Raw genomic sequence first — 20,896 nt, 5'->3', positions numbered from 1 at the left:
TTGGTAGAATGTTGATTTCAATTACCACTCGTTACTTTCTTTAACTGGTAACATCATTTACGTCATACCAGCAAAAGTTTTGAAAAAATCCTAATTGGGTCCTGCAATAATCTCTACATGTATAGAATTGTCATATAAGCGCAAAAAAAAAACTGAAGCTTTTAAAAATTTACCAAGTTATTCAAAGCGTGACAATTTAACGTATGACTCAGCCCTAATAGTGTTCACTGTTCAATTATTTTCATTATTAATTCATCGTCATCTCAACATCGATAAATTATGTTTGAAGCGTAATTCAAATGAAAATGTTTTCTTACGTTCTCTTTGCTGAATGCTGCAGAATCTAAACGGATCGCCTTCGTATCCACTAATACAAGTGCAAGATGGTAGATGGTTGACCACTTGACATTCCGCGTTTTGACCACAGGTTCCCGGACATGGGTCTTGACATTTGTTACGGACGCACGCTCGATTCGAAGAGCAGTCAGAATTCAGAACACATTCCGGCCTGCATCCTTCGTATGGATTTCCAAAATGATCGTCAATACAACTGCATGAACCGGCTCCATTTTGTTCTCTACAAACGGCATTGGCTCCACACGGACTTGGAATGCAAGGTGACGTTGGTTCTCTCGGGACGTCCTGTTGAACAGGCAAGCACTGAGTGAACGGATCACCGGTATATCCGATCGAACAGATGCACATAGGTGTATGACTGACGACTCGGCACTCAGCGTTTGCTCCACAAGCTCCCGTGCATGGATCTTGGCACTTCTGACGAATACATGCAAGGTTACTGGCGCATTCTGAGTTACTGACACATTCAGGACGGCAATTAGGTGGTGAACCAATCATATTATCTAAACACGTACATGATGGCGAATCACCGATAGGTCGACATTCTGCGTTTGGACCACAAGGAGATGGCTGACATGGATTGACAGGGGTCATTTGTACTGGAGGTTTAACTGTAAGGAACGATATTTGGAGTTGTTAGCAAAGTGATTGGTTGTTTTGTGTTAAGTGATCATACCTATAGGCTGACAACGAATAAACGGATCACCGGTGTATCGCTCTGAGCAGCTACAGATTGGATTATGGTTGACAACTGAGCAACGAGCTCCGACGCCGCAAGTTCCTGGGCATGGATCTCTGCATTTTTGGTTGTTACATGCTTGATTCTGTGGACACTCTGAACTGACGACACATTCAGGCCTACAAGTTGGTGGGCTTCCAATGAATCCAGGTACACATGAGCAAACAGCTTGGCCGTTGATCTCTCGACACTGACTGTTCGGGCCGCATGGAGAAGGATTGCACGGGTTGCTCACTGGTGGAGCCTGTTGAGGTCTGCACTGTACAAAGGCATTTCCGGCCATTCCATTCGGACAACTACACATTGGAATGTGATTGATGACTTCACACAAGGCATCTTGTCCGCACGTTCCTGGACAAGGGTCAACGCATTTGCTACGTATGCAGGCCTTGTCACGTGGACAATCTGAATTCAGCACACACTCAGGTCGACATCCTTGATATGGGTCTCCTTGATATTCCGGTAGGCATGTGCATATATCATTGTTGCATTGGGCATTTGGTCCACAAGGAGATGGATTACATGGGTCATCTCGCACCGGTTCTCTTGGAGGTGGAGGTTCCGGGTAACAATTTGTAAATGGATCTCCCGTATATCCAACTTCACAGGTACAGATCGGAGTATGATTGATGACATTACACCTGGCTCCAATTCCGCATGATCCAGGACAGGGATCCCTACATTTCTCGTTCATACATGCTTGAATACTAGGGCATTCAGCATTGATTGTACATTCGGGTCTACAGTTAGGCGGTGTTCCCATATAGTTGACTATACAAGAGCACGATGGCACGCCGTTGATGTTGCGGCATTGCGAGTTTGGCCCGCATGGAGAGGGAACACATGGGTCTCGGACAACGATTTGGGTATCTTGAGGAGGCGCTGTGGTTATGAAATGATTATTAGGTTGAGAATGAATAGAGGTTACTGAATTCTTACGTGGATTGGGATAACATCGAGTGAACGGATCTCCGGTGTATCCAGATTGACATGAACAGATTGGACTGTGGTTATTAACATTACATCTGGCATTGGATCCACAAGCTCCGGGGCAAGGATCTACACATTTTTGATTGACGCAGGCCTTATCCAGAGAACATTCGGAACTTGTAACACATTCCGGTCGACATCCAGGTGGAGATCCAATATATGTGGGCAAGCACGAGCAAACACCCTGCCCGTTGATCTCACGACACTGACTATTTGGACCACATGGGCTAGGTTGACATGGGTTCACGTATTGTTGAACGGCTAAACACAAATGATATATAAAAGAGACATTTAGAATATTTTGATGTTCTACATTTTTCAGGACAGTATATCATTGCGCCCTCATTTACAACAGTTTGTTAAAAGAATCTTACGTTCGCGTTGTTGTACGTTGCAGTATCTGAATGGGTCTCCTTCGTAGCCTGTCCAGCAAGTACACGAAGGAAGATGATTGACAACTTGGCAATCCGCGTTTTGGCCACACGTTCCTGGGCAAGGATCTTGACATTTGTTGCGAATACAAGCTCTATTGGACGCACAGTCCGAGTTCAATACACACTCCGGTCGGCATCCTTCGTACGGATTACCAAAGTGATCCTCGATACACGTGCACGAGCCAGCCCCGTTTTGCTCTTTACAGATAGCGTTTGCTCCGCATGGGCTTGGCGTGCACGGCGATATCGGTTCCCGAGGAGTGTCTTGCTGAACTGGCGAGCATTGTGTAAACGGATCGCCGGTGTATCCGACTGAGCAAATGCACATTGGCGTATGACTGACCACTCTACACTCGGAATTAGTTCCACAAGCTCCCGTGCATGGATTCTGACATTTTTGTCTGATGCATGCAAGGTTGTACGCACATTCTGAGTTACTGATGCATTCAGGGCGACAATTTGGAGGTGAACCAATCATATCTTGAAGACAGGTGCACGATGGAGAGTCTCCGACTGGTCTACACTCGGCATTAGACCCACATGGAGAAGGTTGACAAGGGTTTATCGAAGTCATTTGTACAGGAGGTTCAACTGAAATGTTAAAATTGTGTTTAACAATTGTGTTCCGATTGGGTGTTAATTATTAGAAATACCTATAAGTTGGCAACGTATAAACGGGTCGCCGGAATATCGATCAGGACAACTACAAATTGGATTATGGTTGACAACAGAGCATCGTGCTCCAACACCACAGGTTCCTGGGCACGGATCTCTACATTTCTGGTTGTTGCAGGCTTGATTCTGGGGACACTCAGAGCTGACGACACATTCTGGTCTGCACGTTGGCGGGCTTCCAATGAATCCAGGTACGCATGAACATACAGCTTGGCCGTTGATCTCCCGACACTGGCTGTTCGGACCACATGGAGATGGGTTGCACGGGTTGCTCACTGGTGGAGCTTGTTGAGGTCTGCACTGCACGAAGGCGTTTCCGGCCATACCATTCGGACAACTGCACATTGGAATGTGGTTGATGACCTCACACAAGGCATCTTGTCCGCACGTTCCTGGACAAGGGTCAACGCACTTGCTGCGTATGCAGGCCTTATCTCTTGGACAGTCTGAGTTCAGGACACATTCAGGTCGACATCCTTGATATGGGTCTCCTTGGTATTCTGGTAGACATGTGCATATTCCATTGTTGCATTGGGCATTAGGTCCGCAAGGAGATGGATTACATGGGTCATCTCGCACTGGTTCCCTTGGAGGTGGTGGTTCCGGATAGCAATTCGTGAACGGATCTCCCGTATATCCGGCCTCACAGGTGCAGATCGGTGTATGGTTGATAACATTACATCTGGCTGCAATTCCGCATGATCCAGGACACGGATCCCTACATTTCTCGTTCATACAGGCTTGATTACTAGGACATTCAGCATTGATTGTACATTCGGGTCTACAGTTAGGCGGTGATCCAATGTAGTTGACTAGACAAGAGCATGATGGTACTCCATTGATGTTGCGGCATTGTGAGTTTGGACCGCATGGCGACGGGACACATGGGTCTCGAACAACAATTTGGGTATCTTGAGGAGGCGCTGTGGTTATGAAATGATTATTAGGTTGAGAATGAATGGAAGGTACAAAGTTCTTACGTGGATTGGAATAGCATCGAGTGAACGGATCTCCGGTGTAACCAGATTGACACGAACAGATTGGACTATGGTTGTTAACGTTACATCTGGCATTGGTTCCACACGTTCCAGGACAAGGATCGATGCACTTTTGATTAACGCAGGCCTTATCCAGAGGACATTCTGAACTTGCTACACATTCCGGACGGCATCCAGGTGGAGATCCAATATATGTGGGTAAACACGAGCAAACGCCCTGGCCGTTGATCTCACGACATTGGCTATTGGGACCGCATGGGCTAGGTTGACATGGGTTCACGTATTGTTGGATCGCTGCAGACATATAGTTTTAATTAGATATGTATGGAATGAATAATTATTAAAAAAAAGCTTGGATGATGATAACGATCACAGTTTTATTTCATTGACTAAAAGCAATGAATTATAAACTGGTGTGATATTTGTTGTTACCATCGTTACAAGGTTTAACATTTAAATTCTTTGGATCTTTAATCATTAGTAGTATCGTCATGTTCTGAACCACTTATTAAGTTTCATAATAAAGCGCTATCACATTAGTTTTAAAGCATTTGATAAGATAACAAATGCTTACGTTCTCGTTGCTGCACATTACAATATCGGAAGGGGTCCCCTTCATATCCTGAAATGCATGTGCACGAAGGCAAATGGTTTACGACTTGACAATCTGCATTTTGACCACAAGTCCCCGGGCAAGGATCCTGACATTTGTTCCGGACGCACGCTCGGTTTGAAGGACAATCGGAGTTTAGAACACATTCGGGCCGACATCCTTCGTATGGGTTTCCAAAGTGGTCGTCAATACAGGTACATGACCCGGCTCCATTCTGTTCTCTACAAACAGCATTGGCTCCACAGGGGCTCGGAGTGCAGGGCGACGCTGGTTCCCTCGGGACGTCCTGTTGAACGGGCAAGCACTGAGTGAACGGGTCGCCACTGTATCCAATTGAACAGATGCACATGGGCGTATGGCTGACTACACGACACTCAGCATTTGCTCCGCAGGCTCCCGTGCATGGATCTTGACACTTCTGGCGAATACATGCAAGGTTACTGGCGCATTCTGAGTTACTGATGCACTCAGGTCGACAGTTGGGTGGTGAACCGATCATGTTATCTATACACGTACAGGATGGTGAATTGCCGACAGGTCGGCATTCTGCGTTCGGACCACATGGAGATGGTTGACAGGGATTAACAGCGGTCATTTGAACGGGAGGTTCAACTGTAAGAAAAAGTATTTAGGATTGTTAGGTGAGTGAATGCGTATTTTGGTATTGGGTGGTCATACCGATAGGTTGACAACGGATGAATGGGTCTCCAGTGTATCGCTCTGGACAGCTACAGATTGGGTTGTGATTGACAACTGTGCAACGTGCTCCGACGCCACAAGTTCCTGGACATGGATCTCTGCATTTTTGGTTGTTACATGCTTGATTCTGTGGACACTCTGAGCTGACGACACATTCTGGCCTACAAGTTGGTGGGCTTCCAATGAATCCAGGTACGCATGAGCAAACAGCTTGGCCATTGATCTCCCGACACTGACTGTTCGGGCCGCATGGAGAAGGATTACACGGGTTGCTTACTGGTGGAGCCTGTTGAGGTCTACACTGCACAAAGGCGTTTCCGGCCTTACCGTTCGGACAACTACACATTGGAATGTGATTGATGACCTCACACAAGGCATCTTGTCCGCACGTTCCTGGACAAGGGTCAACGCATTTGCTACGTATGCAGGCCTTGTCTCTTGGACAATCTGAGTTGAGGATGCATTCAGGTCGACATCCTTGATACGGGTCTCCTTGATATTCCGGTAGACATGTGCATATACCATTGTTGCATTGGGCGTTAGGTCCACAGGGAGATGGATTGCATGGATCATCTCGCGCTGGTTCCCTTGGAGGCGGAGGTTCTGGATAACAATTCGTAAATGGATCTCCCGTATATCCAATTTCACAGGTGCAGATCGGTGTATGGTTGATGACATTGCACCTGGCTCCAATTCCGCATGATCCAGGGCATGGATCTCTACATTTTTCGTTCATGCAAGCCTGATTGCTAGAACATTCAGCGTTGATCGTACACTCAGGTCTACAATTTGGTGGTGATCCAATATAGTTGACTAGACAAGAGCACGATGGCACTCCGTTGATGTTACGACATTGTGAGTTTGGACCACATGGAGAGGGAACACAAGGATCGCGGACGATTACTTGAGTATCTTGGGGAGGTGCTGAATTTAGGGAATGATTATTAGTATGAGGATGACTGAAATAAACGACGCTTGTATGGTCTTACGTGGATTGGGATAGCATCTAGTGAACGGATCTCCGGTGTATCCAGATTGACACGAACAGATTGGACTATGGTTGTTAACGTTACATCTGGCATTCGTGCCACACGTTCCAGGACAAGGATCGACGCACTTTTGATTGACGCAAGCCTTGTCCAGAGAACATTCAGAACTGGTGACACATTCTGGTCGACATCCTGGAGGAGATCCAATGTATGTGGGCAAGCACGAGCAAACTCCTTGTCCATTGATTTCACGGCACTGACTGTTTGGACCACATGGGCTAGGTTGACATGGGTCTACATATTGTTGTACAGCTGAAGGAAAACATTTTGTTAACTTACATAGTAGCATCTTATTTTTTTCTTGCAGGAGGTCCATACAACTATGACGAATCTCAATGCATTGTTGTTTAAAATGTTGAACTCTAATTTCTCGATTACTGTGGAAATAATTTCGAGTTAATTAGGGTTTCTGTAGCTTATCATTAACCATAGAAATGGATTACAAAACCTGAATTATCAAAATAATATGTTTAAAAGTCTTACGTTCTCGTTGTCGAATATGACAATATCTGAATGGATCTCCTTCATATCCCTGAAGACACGTGCACGATGGCAGATGGTTGACAACTTGGCATTCCGCGTTTTGACCGCAAGTTCCTGGACATGGATCTTGACATTTGTTACGGACACATGCTCGATTAGATGGACAATCGGAGTTCAGAACGCATTCCGGTCGGCATCCTTCGTATGGGTTTCCAAAATAATCTTCGATGCAGACACATGAACCGGCACCATTTCTTTCTCTACAATTGGCATTGGCTCCGCAGGGGCTCGGAGTGCAGGGCGACGTTGGTTCTCTTGGGACGTCCTGTTGAACAGGCAAGCACTGAGTGAACGGATCGCCGGTATATCCGATCGAACAGATGCACATAGGTGTATGACTGCCGACTCGGCACTCAGCGTTTGCTCCACAAGCTCCCGTGCATGGATCTTGGCACTTCTGACGAATACATGCAAGGTTACTGGCGCATTCTGAGTTACTGATGCACTCAGGTCGACAGTTGGGAGGTGAACCAATCATGTTATCTAAGCACGTGCATGATGGCGAATCACCAACAGGTCGGCATTCCGCGTTTGGACCACATGGAGACGGTTGACATGGATTGACAGGTGTCATTTGTACGAGAGGTTCAACTGTAAAAAATGACATTTACGGTTTTTAATACCTATATGAAATACGCGATAGATTAAGCATACTTATGGGTTGACAACGAATGAACGGATCACCGGTGTATCGCTCAGGGCAGCTGCAAATTGGATTATGATTGACTACGGAACATCGAGCGCCAACGCCACAAGTTCCTGGACATGGATCTCTACATTTCTGGTTGTTGCAAGCTTGGTTCTGTGGACATTCCGAGCTAACAACACATTCTGGTCTACAAGTTGGCGGACTTCCAATGTACCCAGGAACACATGAGCATACAGCTTGACCGTTAATTTCACGACATTGACTGTTAGGACCGCATGGAGATGGATTGCACGGGTTGCTCACTGGTGGAGCCTGTTGAGGTCTACACTGCGCAAAAGCGTTTCCAGCCATTCCGTTTGGACAACTACACATTGGAATGTGGTTGATGACTTCGCACAAGGCGTCTTGGCCACACGTTCCTGGACAAGGGTCAACGCACTTGTTGCGTATACAAGCCTTATCTCTTGGACAATCTGAATTCAGGACGCATTCAGGTCGACATCCTTGATATGGATCTCCTTGATATTCCGGTAGGCATGTGCATATTCCATTGTTGCATTGTGCATTAGGTCCACACGGAGATGGATTGCATGGGTCATCTCGCACTGGTTCTCTTGGAGGTGGTGGTTCTGGATAACAACTCGTGAATGGATCTCCCGTATATCCAACTTCACAGGTACATATCGGAGTATGATTGAGAACGTTGCATCTAGCTCCTACTCCGCATGAACCAGGGCAGGGATCCCTACATCTCTCGTTCATACAGGCTTGATTACTTGGACATTCGGCATTGATTGTACATTCGGGTCTACAGTTAGGTGGTGATCCAATGTAGTTGCCTAGACAAGAGCATGATGGCGCTCCATTAATGTTACGACATTGTGAGTTAGCTCCACACGGCGAAGGGACGCAAGGATCTCGGATAATGATTTGAGTATCTTGAGGAGGTGCTGTGATATGGGAATGATAATTAGTGTGATGGTGTACGGTTGAATGGGTTGAATGGTCTTACGTGGATTGGGATAACATCGAGTGAACGGATCTCCAGTGTAACCCGAACGACACGAGCATATCGGACTATGATTGTTTACATTGCATCTTGCATTAGCGCCACACGTTCCTGGACAAGGGTCGACGCACTTTTGATTGATACATGCCCTATCCATGGTACATTCAGAACTTGTCACACATTCCGGTCGACATCCAGGTGGAGAACCAACGTATGTGGGCAAGCAAGAGCAGACTGGCTGTCCATTCACTTCCCTGCACTGACTGTTGGGACCACATGGACTCGGCTGACAAGGATCCTGACTTACGACGGCTGTGAAAATATTACATATGTATTGCTTTTTTTTCTGTGAGGCACATTTATTCAGCAGGTCGAAGCGATTTCAGCGTGTAGATTCTTGCATTCAGCGTAAAGAGAAGCGTAGGCTTAAGAGATTGACGACCTTGTGGACGGTAGCGCTAGAACGTGTGACATTCCAGTTAACCACCAGCAAGGTGTCAACAAAAATTGGCGTAATATTTCTTTGGCATAGATAGATAATGCTTGGAAGCGGTCCCAGCATGTATTTCGCGTGAGAAAATATTGTGATTGCTCGCAAAGCAGTCCTCGTTAGTTACTTGCTTCAGAGTATGAAGCGCGGCAGAACTCAACAGTGTCCGGAAAACGAACTTGTTGGAATTTCCAACAACATTGGCTTTGTTTCAATAAGCAAACTGGCGTCTGTTTTGCGTGTAAGGTCAGCGCAAGTACGTAAGCTCGTAAGTTTTGGTCTTGTTCGTCTTCGTTGTGTTAGTAGTCGCGGTACAAGAAAAGCCAGGATTAGGTCCTGACTGCGGTGCGAAAATAGATAGTTGTGAAGCATAATCTTACGTTCTCTTTGTTTGATATGGCAATAACGGAAGGGATCTCCCTCGTATCCATCGATGCAGGTGCACGACGATAGATGATTGACAACTTGGCATTCGGCGGCCTGGCCGCACGTTCCGGGGCACGGGTCCTGACAGCGGTTACGAATGCAGGCCCGATTCGTAGGACAATCCGAATTCAGGACACACTCGGGACGGCAACCCTCGTAGGGATTGCCAAAGTGATCCTCGATGCAGGTACACGACCCGGCACCGTTCTGCTCCCGACAGATGGCATTGGCCCCGCACGGACTGGGCACACAAGGGGACTGATTCTCTTTGGGGATATCGGCTGGAAAGTGAATCGAAGGGAACGGGTAGTAGACTCAACTGTAACAATTGCGGTATCGAAAATCGGCAGCAGGCGGAGGTGAAACCGAACCAAAAGCGGACCGAAGCGACCAACCTTATAGCGTATAATAAGCACCGAAGCAGGGGGAGGTGGGCGGCGTTGTTGTTCATTGCGGTGGGTGGGAGGAGTTTTGCGATTGCGTTTGGTTAGAATTGCGTGTGAATTGCGTGGGTTGCGTGGAATTGCTCAAAGTACGGCTAAAATTTGTGATATCGTACGATTGCGGCGATTGCGTTGCGGCAGGCAGTGTTATAGGTGGAGAACTCAGCTAACTTACCTTTGTGAGTTCTCGTGGTGAGGCTTTGAAGCTCTTAAGCTAAAGCTTGCTGCGTTGGGGCTCACCATTCGACGTGGTTGTGAATTTGGAAATTTGTTGGTTTTTTGGTTAAATAGAAAGGGTTCAGATTGTAAGCGCCTCGTCGAATGATGCGCCCCTGTGAGTGGTTTCCCTTTTAAGGCATTACATGGCTTTGGCAATAAAATGTATCGTTTATAAATTTTGAAAAATTTCAGTAAACTCTTCGAAAAGATCTAAAAGATTGTGAAACATTTTATCACGTGAAATTTACTTCTACCAGAGAAAAGCGCCTTTTCATTTCTAAACTATTTCAGCACACCAAGTGGGTGATTGGTGTCCCACAGTTGTCTTGTGATATAAGCGATTTCCCGTATGCCCTTAATTGTAATGAGACACCTGTGGCGTTGGATGGGTAGAGTGCAGTTTTATGATATCCCTTGAAATCCTGTCTACAATTGGCGTGCTTCTGATTTAACTTCTTCTATTTCTGTCAATTTAGCAGTAGTTCATGTGTAAGATCTCATTTTCATGTTCTTATAATAAGCTTTTAGGTTGTTTATGCTGAAGATCAAATTATCTAATTCGGAATTTTGGTCAAACTTAAACATAAACAGAAACATTTTACAATAAACACCTTAAAACATTTAATAGATTTTCTGTCGAGTGTGGAGAAACTCATCGACGCCAAAAAGAGCTCTCCTATTCTCGGAAGCTCTTAACACTACGCTACTTTGCTGGTTTATACAGACTTCTCTGATGCACTAAATGGTCGGTTTAGTTACTAGAGCAAATTCTGTAACAATTTCTAGAGAATATTTTTTTCCGAGGTAGGCTCGTTGGAAAATTCACGTAGTTTTCTTATAGATGGAATTTTTATAGCAATTTGGCTCTGCTATTGATTTTTTTAATTAAATTATTGGCGAAAATCCTACAGAGATTTAGAACAAAACTTTTGAAAATTCTCAAAACGCTTATTTTGAAATTATCTGAGTTCAAAAAAGGGTTTCACGAAATTCGACAATACTAGTTCCTCCAGGAAATCCTGAAAATCTTCTTGAAAATCTGTAGATACTTACTGAAGTTTTTAAAATTCGCGGAAAAGTACTACTTTTTGTCTTCATCAGTATTCAATCAGTATTTGAAATCACAATGTTCTGGACTGTGTATTACTTATTTGACGGGTATTTATAAAAAAATGCTTGAAATCCTGAATTTTCAAATAATTTCTCATTCTCCTTCTATGAATGCTAATAAAAAAATCTAATACGTTAAAATTATGGCGTGGGAATTCCATACACATGGATGTATTTTTTTAAATTATTGGCCAACACTTAAAACAGTTCTACAGGTCGATCACCAAATTCGATGGTCATTTGATATGGGTCGCGACATGGAGAAATTTGAAAATCCCTACTTTAGAAGAATTTCAGTAGAAGTTCAGGAAAAATGCCTGACCGCGTTTTTTTGCAATTAATAGACAATTCTGTACCAGGCTCCATAAATGAACTTTGTTTAAACTTTCAGAAAATAAAAAACGAATGAGCGAGAATTCCAGGGCAATTATTTGAATCCGGGTGTGTTTTTTTTTATAAATTTAGCTTAACAAGTTTATGTAGGGTCTTTTGAAGTATTGCTAAGTAATTCCTAGAGGAGGTTTGTACGAATTCCTGAAAATTTCGGCGTAATTAAAAAAAAAATGTTTGTGACAATCTTCCTTTGTAGATGGAACGGTAGATAAATTTACGGAAAAAATAGCTGAACTTCCTAACATGTAACCTCGTAGCCGTAATGTAATGTCAGTTTAAAGTTACAATTTTAAGAATTTTATTAAAAACTATTTACGGGAATTTCACTGGAAATCCAATGAATTAGAAAACTCAAGAGAGGAAGCTTTGGTTGTCACAAACCTATTGGTGTTTCAGTGTTCATAAGTTTTGCTTATCTAATCTTTTTAGGATCCGTTAGAAAATCATCAAAAATTTAAAAATTTCGGAAAACACCGAAATTCTGAAATTCTTTCCATTTTTTGACTGATTCTTTAATAGAAGCTTCTCTATAGTGCTGCAAACTTTGAGTTTTTTTTGCTAAAAAAAAGTATTTTACAAAATTTATCATAATTTTATCTGAAATGATCACGATAAAAAAAATAAATAAAAAATTAATACCTCCATTTAATTTGTTGATGGTTGCTTTTGGCAAGTCCAATTTAAAAATCGCTTCAAGATTTCAAGCATTTTGTGCGAAGTTCCTAGTTAAATAGAACAACAATTTACACTGAAGACTATTATTGATATCAGGGATACTAGATACATTTTTGGAAATTCCTTATCTTATAATAAATACGTTATGAAAATTTATATCTCATAGAAAAATCAGCACCACTGCTAGATCAAAAAGCAGTGGATAAACAAAAAGTAAACTGTATGAATGCTCGAAAATCTGTATAAATAATCTCTGATTCCAAAGAGGCAATATAACAGCCTCTCCGAATTCCAAAATTTTCCATGGTTTTTAAAACGATTGCACAATGGTCCGAGAAGTATTTTTCTGTGGAAAAAAATAATTACGCCTAAACTATTAGTTTTAGCTATATGCTGTCTTTAGGCAAGTTTCTTCATATATTTTGAACATTTTTTCCAGCACAGTGAAGTTAGGGTGGTCCAAATGGTTATCAAGATCACAATGTCAACTTTTTATTATTTACATATAGTGGTGTAAAATGTTCTACAAAGTTGAACGTCACTTTGCACAATTCGAAACAACTTTGCTTAAGAAAGTATATTGCTGTCTCTTATAGTTTCTTCAGAGATATTTTTTTAAAGCAAAAAAAAATAGAGTGATACCCGAAAAAAAGATTTTCTTTTGGTAATATTTTATACACTAATTTCTTGCTAAAACTTTATTCCGAGCAGTTTTAGTGTATTTATTATGCAACTTTTTCTGTGTTTACCAATAAAAGATGAAATTAAAATATTTTAAACAAGTTTTAAAGGTCTGAAATCGGCTTGCGCCATCCTGAGATATTTAATGTCAAAAATAAGCCATTTTTATAAGAAACCATGAATAACTTTTTAAAATAACCTTTTTTTCGGGTGTCACCCTAATTTTTTCCCAAAAAAATAATATCTAACGGCCGATTTCTTCACCTTGGCTTAACTCGTAAGCCAGGCTTACCCATATAGTTAAACCTGGCTTAACGCCTAAGCCAGGGTGAAGAAATCGGCCCTAAAACTATAAGACATAGCAATATGGTTGCTTCGGCAAAGTTGTTGAGAATTAAATGATTTTCAACTTTGTAGAACATATCGTCCCCTTAATGCTAGAACTAGGTAACTGGTTTTGCAAAATCGCGAGCAATTTGTTTACATCTGAACGTTCACCACAATAAACAAAAGTTTGTCGATTGAAACTACAAAAACACATAATGATGCTTCATTGAAGACCAACAAAGTGTTTGTTTTATACCAGGATAAGTTTTACCAGCCATTTTTACCCGTACTTTCCAAAACGAGATACCTAGTTCTAGCATTAAGGGGGCGATATGGAAACAATAAAAAGTTGACATTGTAATTTCAGGAACTATTTCGATCACTCTAACTTACACTATATAAAAAAAAGTTCAAAAAATATGAAGAAATTTGCCCGAAGAGAGCATATAGTTAAAACTAATAGTTTAGACGTAATTATTTTTTTCCACTTAAATATGGCCCTCGGATCATTGTGGATTGTGGGGATAAACCAGACTCGGGCTGAATTTCCCCATAATAAAGGGTTAATAATAATAATAATTAAAACGAATGAACAGGGGTTCCCTGTCATAAGAAGCACACCGATTGAAGACAGCTAGATATTGCTACATAAACACATTTATCCCGTGCGATACGGCGAAGCACTGCAACCTTTCCACATCCTTGATTTTTTGTTGTTGTTGGTTGAAGCAAAAAGCATTTTGTTTGAATTGATATGCGGCATATGATAGGCGTTCTAAGGCTTGAATGGGCGTTTTTGTCATCGTTGATTGTGCATACCGGTGGAAGAAAATATTTGTTTCGAAACTGTTGACAAATAAATAATACAAGTCGACATAAGGCGACCTAAGTTTTACACCATGTTTTTGCTAGTTCCTGCACAACAAATGCATTTCTGCCAGTTCAAAGTTGTCGTACTGTTTAAGTAACATTATTTCTTAAATGGAAGTAAAACCTACAGGTCGAAGAAGACGTTTTGTTTCTGAAAGAACAAAACGTGCTAATCTATACAGTTTGTTGTATTCGGACAAAAGTTTGTCAGTTTGTTTGTATGTTTGTTAATAAGCGCTTTTCCAGAGCTACGCAAAATATTTTGTTTACAAGCAACATGTCCATTTTGATAGCAGGTTTTGTTAGCATGACCGACAACGGTATTGCGGAGGCTCAAATATCCAAAATAAGCACCATACCCACTATGTGAAAAGTCAATGTCGTGGCAGTGTGTGTATTCCCTAGATATGCGTCCAAAATTGCGCAATTCTTTAGAAGCTGAATCCTAAATTCGTCATGGTTTCAAAGTGACAGGTCCGTTTTCACTTTGCTCCTCACCTGAGTATGACAATCGTATTTCTTTCATTGAGTCGTTCGCCCATTCAGCCAGGATTATTCCAAATAAGCTCAAAGCTGGTTCAAAGCCTGCCGCCAAATTGCCCTCGTATTCCATTGAATAAATACAAAGCATGAAATAAGTTGACTCACCTTGGATGAATTGGCAGCCGGTGAATGGATCGCCCGTGTGTCCTTCCTCGCAAGAGCAGCTCGGCGTGTGGTTGATCACTGTACAGCGCGCGTTGAGGCCGCACGATCCCGGACACGGGTCGGTACACTTCTGCCGGATGCAGGCCTGATTCTGGGCGCACTCGTTGCTGAGCACACACTCCGGACGGCAATTTGGTGGCGTTCCGATGTAATCCGGTAGACACGAGCAGGCTTCCTTGCTGCCAACCACCTTGCACTCGGCGTTCGGTCCACATGGAGATGGGACGCATGGCGTCGGAGGACGTTGCGTTGTAGTGCGGACTTCCTTGTAGCATCGTGAGAATGGATCGCCAGTGTAGTCCGGACTGCAGCTGCAGATCGGGTTATGGTTAATCACCTGACACTTGGCATTCTGTCCACAAGAACCGGGACATGGATCGATGCACTTATAGTTGACGCAGGCTCGTTGCGAGTCACATTCAGTGCTGAGTTGACATTCTGGTCTGCAGTTTGGAGGGCTTCCGGTCATTTCCGGCTGGCATTTACAAATGGCCACACCGTTCTGTATGCGACAAATACTGTTCGGCCCGCACGTGCTCTGGTCGCAAACTGGTGGTGCCCTAGTTTGCTCTTCTTCCTGTCTCAGTACACACCGTGTAAACGGATCACCTATCATTCCTTCTGGGCAGACGCACGTCGGCACGTGGTTTACAATCTCGCATAGCGCCTGAGCTCCGCACACACCTGGACAAGGATCAACACACTTGTAGTTTACACACGCTAATTTCTCGGCACAGTCACTGTTCAGGTCACATTCCCTTCGGCACCCGCTAAACACGTCGTACGGATTTCCTTCATAGTTCGGTAAACAGTAGCAAGCTCCAGCGTTGTTTCTTTCCCTGCACTCGGCGTTTGGTCCACACGGAGACGGCGTACATGGTGTCAATCGTTCTGTCGTTGCTGTAAACAGAAATACAAAGGTTAATCAAAACATTCATTACCGTAGAGCTCCTGGTAACTTACGTGGAACAGATCGGTCACATTGTACCAATGGGTTACCTTCGTACCCATCGCTGCATTGACAAACAGCACGGTGGTTGACCACCTGGCAGATAGCGTTGCTGCCGCATGCTCCCGGACACGGGTCAATACAGCGTTCATTTTGACACGCCAAATTACTAGCACATTCGGCATCGATGGTACATTCCGGACGGCAATTCGGTGGTCGACCAATGTAGTTCGGCTGGCACGTGCAGGCAGCTTGTGTTCCTACCACTCGGCACTGTGCGTTCGGTCCACATGGCGAAGGCAAACATGGGTCAACAGGATCGTACACGACTTCCTGCTTCACACACCGAATAAACGGATCTCCGGTGAATCCTGACGAACAGCTGCAGATCGGAGAGTGGTTTACGACTTGACAACGAGCGTTCGTTCCACAAGTGCCCGCGCATGGATCGATACATTTCTGATTAACGCATGCTCGGTCCTGGCTACACTCCGAGCTGACCACACACTCCGGTCGGCAGGATGGCGGCGTTCCAATATATCCCTGTTCACACGAACACACCGGATGACCATTGACCTCTCGGCAAATGCTGTTTGGTCCGCAAGGCGATGGAGAGCAGCCAAAATCTTTAGGTCGTTCGGTTAATGTTTCCTGGAATGTGCAACCCCTTGTTGGATCACCACCGTAGCCTTCCAAACACAAACAAATGGGACTATGGTTTTGTACTCGGCATTCTGCGTTTAATCCGCAAACTCCGGGGCATGGATCCTTACACTTATTATTCACGCATGCTCGGAACTTGTCGCAATCGGAGTTCTGTACACATTCCGGTCGGCATCCAGTGTATGGGTCACCGAAATAGTTCGGCAAACATGAACAAGATCCAGCACCGTTGCGCTCCTTACATACGGCATTAGCTCCGCATGGCGATGGATTGCAAGGATTGGCGGGTTCAGGGGCTCGCTCTGAATTGGGAAGCAAAAAAAAAAAAAGAAAAATGTAAGCCATCTGGGGGTCAAAACTAAATTTCAAATTAATCATTTGGAACCAATCTTACGAATGATCTCTGTGCAAACTGAAAATGGATCCCCGGTGAATCCAGCCTGGCATTCGCAGACTGGATTGTGCTTAATTACAGTGCAAATGGCATTGAGGCCGCAGGAGCCTACGCAAGGATCTTTACATTTTTCGTTCACACAGGCCAGATTGGCCGGACACTCGGCGTTTATCATACACTCCGGCCGGCAGTTGGGTGCCCTGCCGATATAGTTCGGAAGGCAAGAGCAAGCCGGCGTATTGCCAACAGCTCGGCACTGCGAGTTTGGTCCGCAAGGAGACGGCACACATGGATCAATAGGATCAGATATCACAGGGCGTTCTAGAATAGATTTATATACAACATAGATAGAAAGATAGGATAGGGTTTGTAGTCACATGCTGTAGACAGGAAAGCAATATGAACATGCTTACTTTCTTCCGGTAGACACCTAATGAAGGGATCCCCGGTAAAGCCAGGAGAACAGCTACAGATAGGGCTATGGTTGACGATCTGACAACGTGCATTTTGTCCGCATGTTCCCGGACACGGATCTTGGCATTTTTGATTAATGCAAGCCTTGTCCATGGCACATTCGGAACTAACAGAACATTCAGGCCGACAACTTGGTGGAGTTCCAATGAAACCAGTTTGACAAGAGCAAACCGCGTGTCCGTTGATTTCGCGGCATATGCTATTGGGTCCGCACGGAGACGGTGAACACGGATTGATTGGCACATCTTGCTCTAAAAGGGTGTATTTACATGGTTAGAGTGACAAGAGGTTCTTAGCGATATAAACACAGGAAAGCTTACTCGGAGGAGTTGGTTCGTGACAAGCGGACAGTGGATCCCCAGTAAAGCCCGAAATACAAGAGCAACTAGGCGAATGGTTGACCACGTAACATTCGGCGTTGATACCGCAAACCCCTGGACATGGGTCTTTACATTTGTTATTGACACATGCCTTGTTACGTGGACAGTCGCTATTGGTCACGCATTCCGGACGGCATCCACTGTACGGATCGCCAAAGTATTCCGGCAAACATGTACAAGAGCCAGCACCGTTACGTTCCTTACAAACTGCATTTGATCCACACGGCGATGGATTACAGGGATCTTGTCGTTCGTCCCGTATCGGTGGAGCTATAAGAGAGTGAAAGGATAGATAACACACACAAAACACACAATACACGCATGCTTAGAAAACTATAGAACTTACTTCTACATATATACAAAGCTATATACAACTCATGCAACTACTTAATTTTCTAAATTCGGTACCAGCAAGGTAAGGATTAAGCTTGCAATATCTCATAGTTTCGATTTTTACCGTGCTGGTACCGTTTTTGATCAATGAGAATATAAACCGAGATGGGGAAGATGGTAGGTAGGTCTGTTCTTACCATTTCTTCTTCACCTTTGTGTATGATCTCATTGATCGTCGACAATAGATAATAGAGGAAAGATTCTTACGAGGAATAGTCATACACCCAGAGAAGGGATCACCGGTATAGCCGGACGAGCAGGAGCATACGGGGGAGTGTTTAATCACGTTACAGACAGCGTTGGGGCCGCAGGAGCCTGGGCATGGGTCTTGGCATTTTTCGTTCATGCACGCAAGGTTTCCGGGACATTCCGAATTGATGGTGCACTCTGGTCGGCAGTTTGGTGCACGTCCGATGTAGTTAGGCAAACAAGAGCACGCCGGAACGTTCCCAACCGCACGGCACTGCGAGTTGGGACCGCACGGATTGGGTACGCATGGGTTTTCGGGGACCTTGGGTTCCAAGTCTTCTACAAGGAGGATACAGATAGATGGGTTCAGATGGGGATGAGAAAGGAAACAGTCGGCAATGGAGCTTACTTTCTTCCGGCAGACACCGTACAAAAGGATCGCCAGTAAATCCAGGAGAGCAGCTGCAGATCGGGTTATGGTTTATTACATTGCATCGAGCGTTCAACCCGCAAGTTCCGGGGCATGGATCAACGCACTTCTGGTGCATGCAAGCCTTGTCCAAAGGACATTCCGAGCTTACGGTACATTCCGGTCGGCATGCCGGAGGTGTACCGATGTAATTTTTCTGACAAGAGCATACTGCGTGGTTGTTAACTTCACGACATTCGCTGTATGGCCCACAAGGGGACGGCCGGCAAGGGTTCTGTGGAACTGGGTCAGCTATGACAACAGAAGAGTATGAGTTGATGAATAAACTGTCCAAGTTAGAAATTATTACAAAAAAAAACCTACATTTGGGTATCTCGTGGCACGCAACCGATGGATTACCCGTGTATCCTGATAGGCAAGAACACGTCGGAGCATGGTTGGAGATGAAGCATTCCGCGTTGAGTCCGCACATGCCCGGGCACGGATCTTTGCACTTGTTATTCAAACAAGATCGTGTCTTTGGACAATCGGTATTTAGGACACATTCGGGTCTGCACTCATGATACGGATCACCGAAATAGTCCGGCAAACAAGTGCAAGAACCGGCATTATTACGTACATTGCACTCAGCGTTCACTCCGCATGGCGAAGGATTGCATGGATCAACGTGTTCTGGTTCGCGTTGAACTAAAATCAAGGTAGAAAAGAGGTCAGATTTTGTTTCGTTATGATTCACTGTATTGCATTGTATTACTTGGAATAGGCATGCATGCCGAATAAGGATCTCCGGTATATCCATCGTAACATTTGCAGCTAGGCTGATGATTCTGCACGACGCAAGTAGCGTATGTTCCGCATGATCCAGGGCATGGGTCTTTGCATTTCTCGTTGATACAGGCTTGCATTGGCGAGCACTGTGAATTGGATGTGCACTCTGGGCGGCAGTTAGGTGCTCGTCCCACATAATTTGGAAGACACGAGCAAGCAGCAGTATTGCCTACAGCCTTGCATTGTGAATTTGGTCCACATGGTGATGGCTGGCAAGGGTTTACAGGGTCGCTTACGATAGGTCGTTCTAACGGGAAATATTTGGAAGATCAGTTAAGTTTTCTTAAGCTAGATATCAATCTGTGCTTACTTTCTTCTGGCACACATCGTACGAATGGGTCGCCAGTGAAACCGCTCTTGCAACTGCAGATTGGATTGTGATTGACTACCTGGCAGCGTGCATTCAGCCCGCAAGTTCCCGGACAAGGATCTTTACACTTCTGGCCACTACAAGCCTTGTCCAAAGGACACTCGGAACTAACGACACACTCCGGTCGACAATTCGGAGGAGCACCGATGTAATTTGTAACGCAAGAGCAAACGGCGTGGTTGTTGATCACCCGACAGATGCTGTTGGGCCCACAGGGCGATGGTTGGCACGGATTGATCGGTTCTTCTCGAACTGAGCAATTGGGAAAATGGGATAAGTTAGTTAAATAGTTACATTGCTACAAATCTTCAGTTGTCTTACTCTCGGGCTCTGGTGTACAAGCCGTGAACGGATTTCCAATATATCCGGCAATACAAGTACAACTTGGGGCATGGTTAACGACATAACATTCGGCATTGCTGCCGCATGTTCCTGGACAGGGATCAACGCATTTGCTATTGATACAAGATCGAGTTCTTGGGCAGTCACTATTCATGACACACTCGGGTCTGCAACCTACATAAGGGTCGCCAAAGTACTCCGGTAAACAAGAACATGAACCAGCTCCATTTTGTTCCCTACATACGGCGTTGACACCGCATGGATTCGGTGTACACGGCATTGGTGGTGGATCATAGGTAACTAGAAGGTTTATGGAAAAATATAGCGTTAGAGAATGATAGATCGATGAACTGAGGTGGGATGATGAATGCTCGGAATGAAGTGTGG

At 44.5% G+C, this 20,896-nt stretch overlaps 1 protein-coding gene across 1 annotated transcript in view; it reads right to left on the bottom strand.

Moving 5' to 3' along the window:
* LOC109622862 (uncharacterized) overlaps window positions 1-20,896 on the bottom strand; it is a gene marked incomplete at its 5' end in the record, with an annotated part of 69,313 nt that overhangs the window by 12,906 nt on the left and 35,511 nt on the right. The window contains 23 exon segments of the mRNA XM_062843200.1: window positions 318-968; window positions 1,034-1,978; window positions 2,036-2,347; window positions 2,461-3,111; window positions 3,174-4,487; window positions 4,768-5,418; window positions 5,485-6,429; window positions 6,495-6,806; window positions 7,038-7,688; window positions 7,752-8,696; window positions 8,759-9,067; window positions 9,626-9,952; window positions 15,038-15,997; window positions 16,061-17,011; window positions 17,104-17,424; window positions 17,517-17,828; window positions 17,898-18,227; window positions 18,558-18,878; window positions 18,949-19,260; window positions 19,333-19,656; window positions 19,724-20,044; window positions 20,108-20,419; window positions 20,489-20,809. Of these exon segments, the coding sequence (XP_062699184.1) occupies window positions 318-968; window positions 1,034-1,978; window positions 2,036-2,347; window positions 2,461-3,111; window positions 3,174-4,487; window positions 4,768-5,418; window positions 5,485-6,429; window positions 6,495-6,806; window positions 7,038-7,688; window positions 7,752-8,696; window positions 8,759-9,067; window positions 9,626-9,952; window positions 15,038-15,997; window positions 16,061-17,011; window positions 17,104-17,424; window positions 17,517-17,828; window positions 17,898-18,227; window positions 18,558-18,878; window positions 18,949-19,260; window positions 19,333-19,656; window positions 19,724-20,044; window positions 20,108-20,419; window positions 20,489-20,809 (12,798 nt within the window).

This window comes from Aedes albopictus, unplaced genomic scaffold (assembly GCF_035046485.1).
Source record: "Aedes albopictus strain Foshan unplaced genomic scaffold, AalbF5 HiC_scaffold_104, whole genome shotgun sequence".
NCBI classification, from domain to species: Eukaryota; Metazoa; Arthropoda; class Insecta; order Diptera; family Culicidae; genus Aedes; species Aedes albopictus.
Note: the sequence above shows the minus strand (reverse complement) of the source record. Positions and strands in the feature narration are given on the sequence as shown.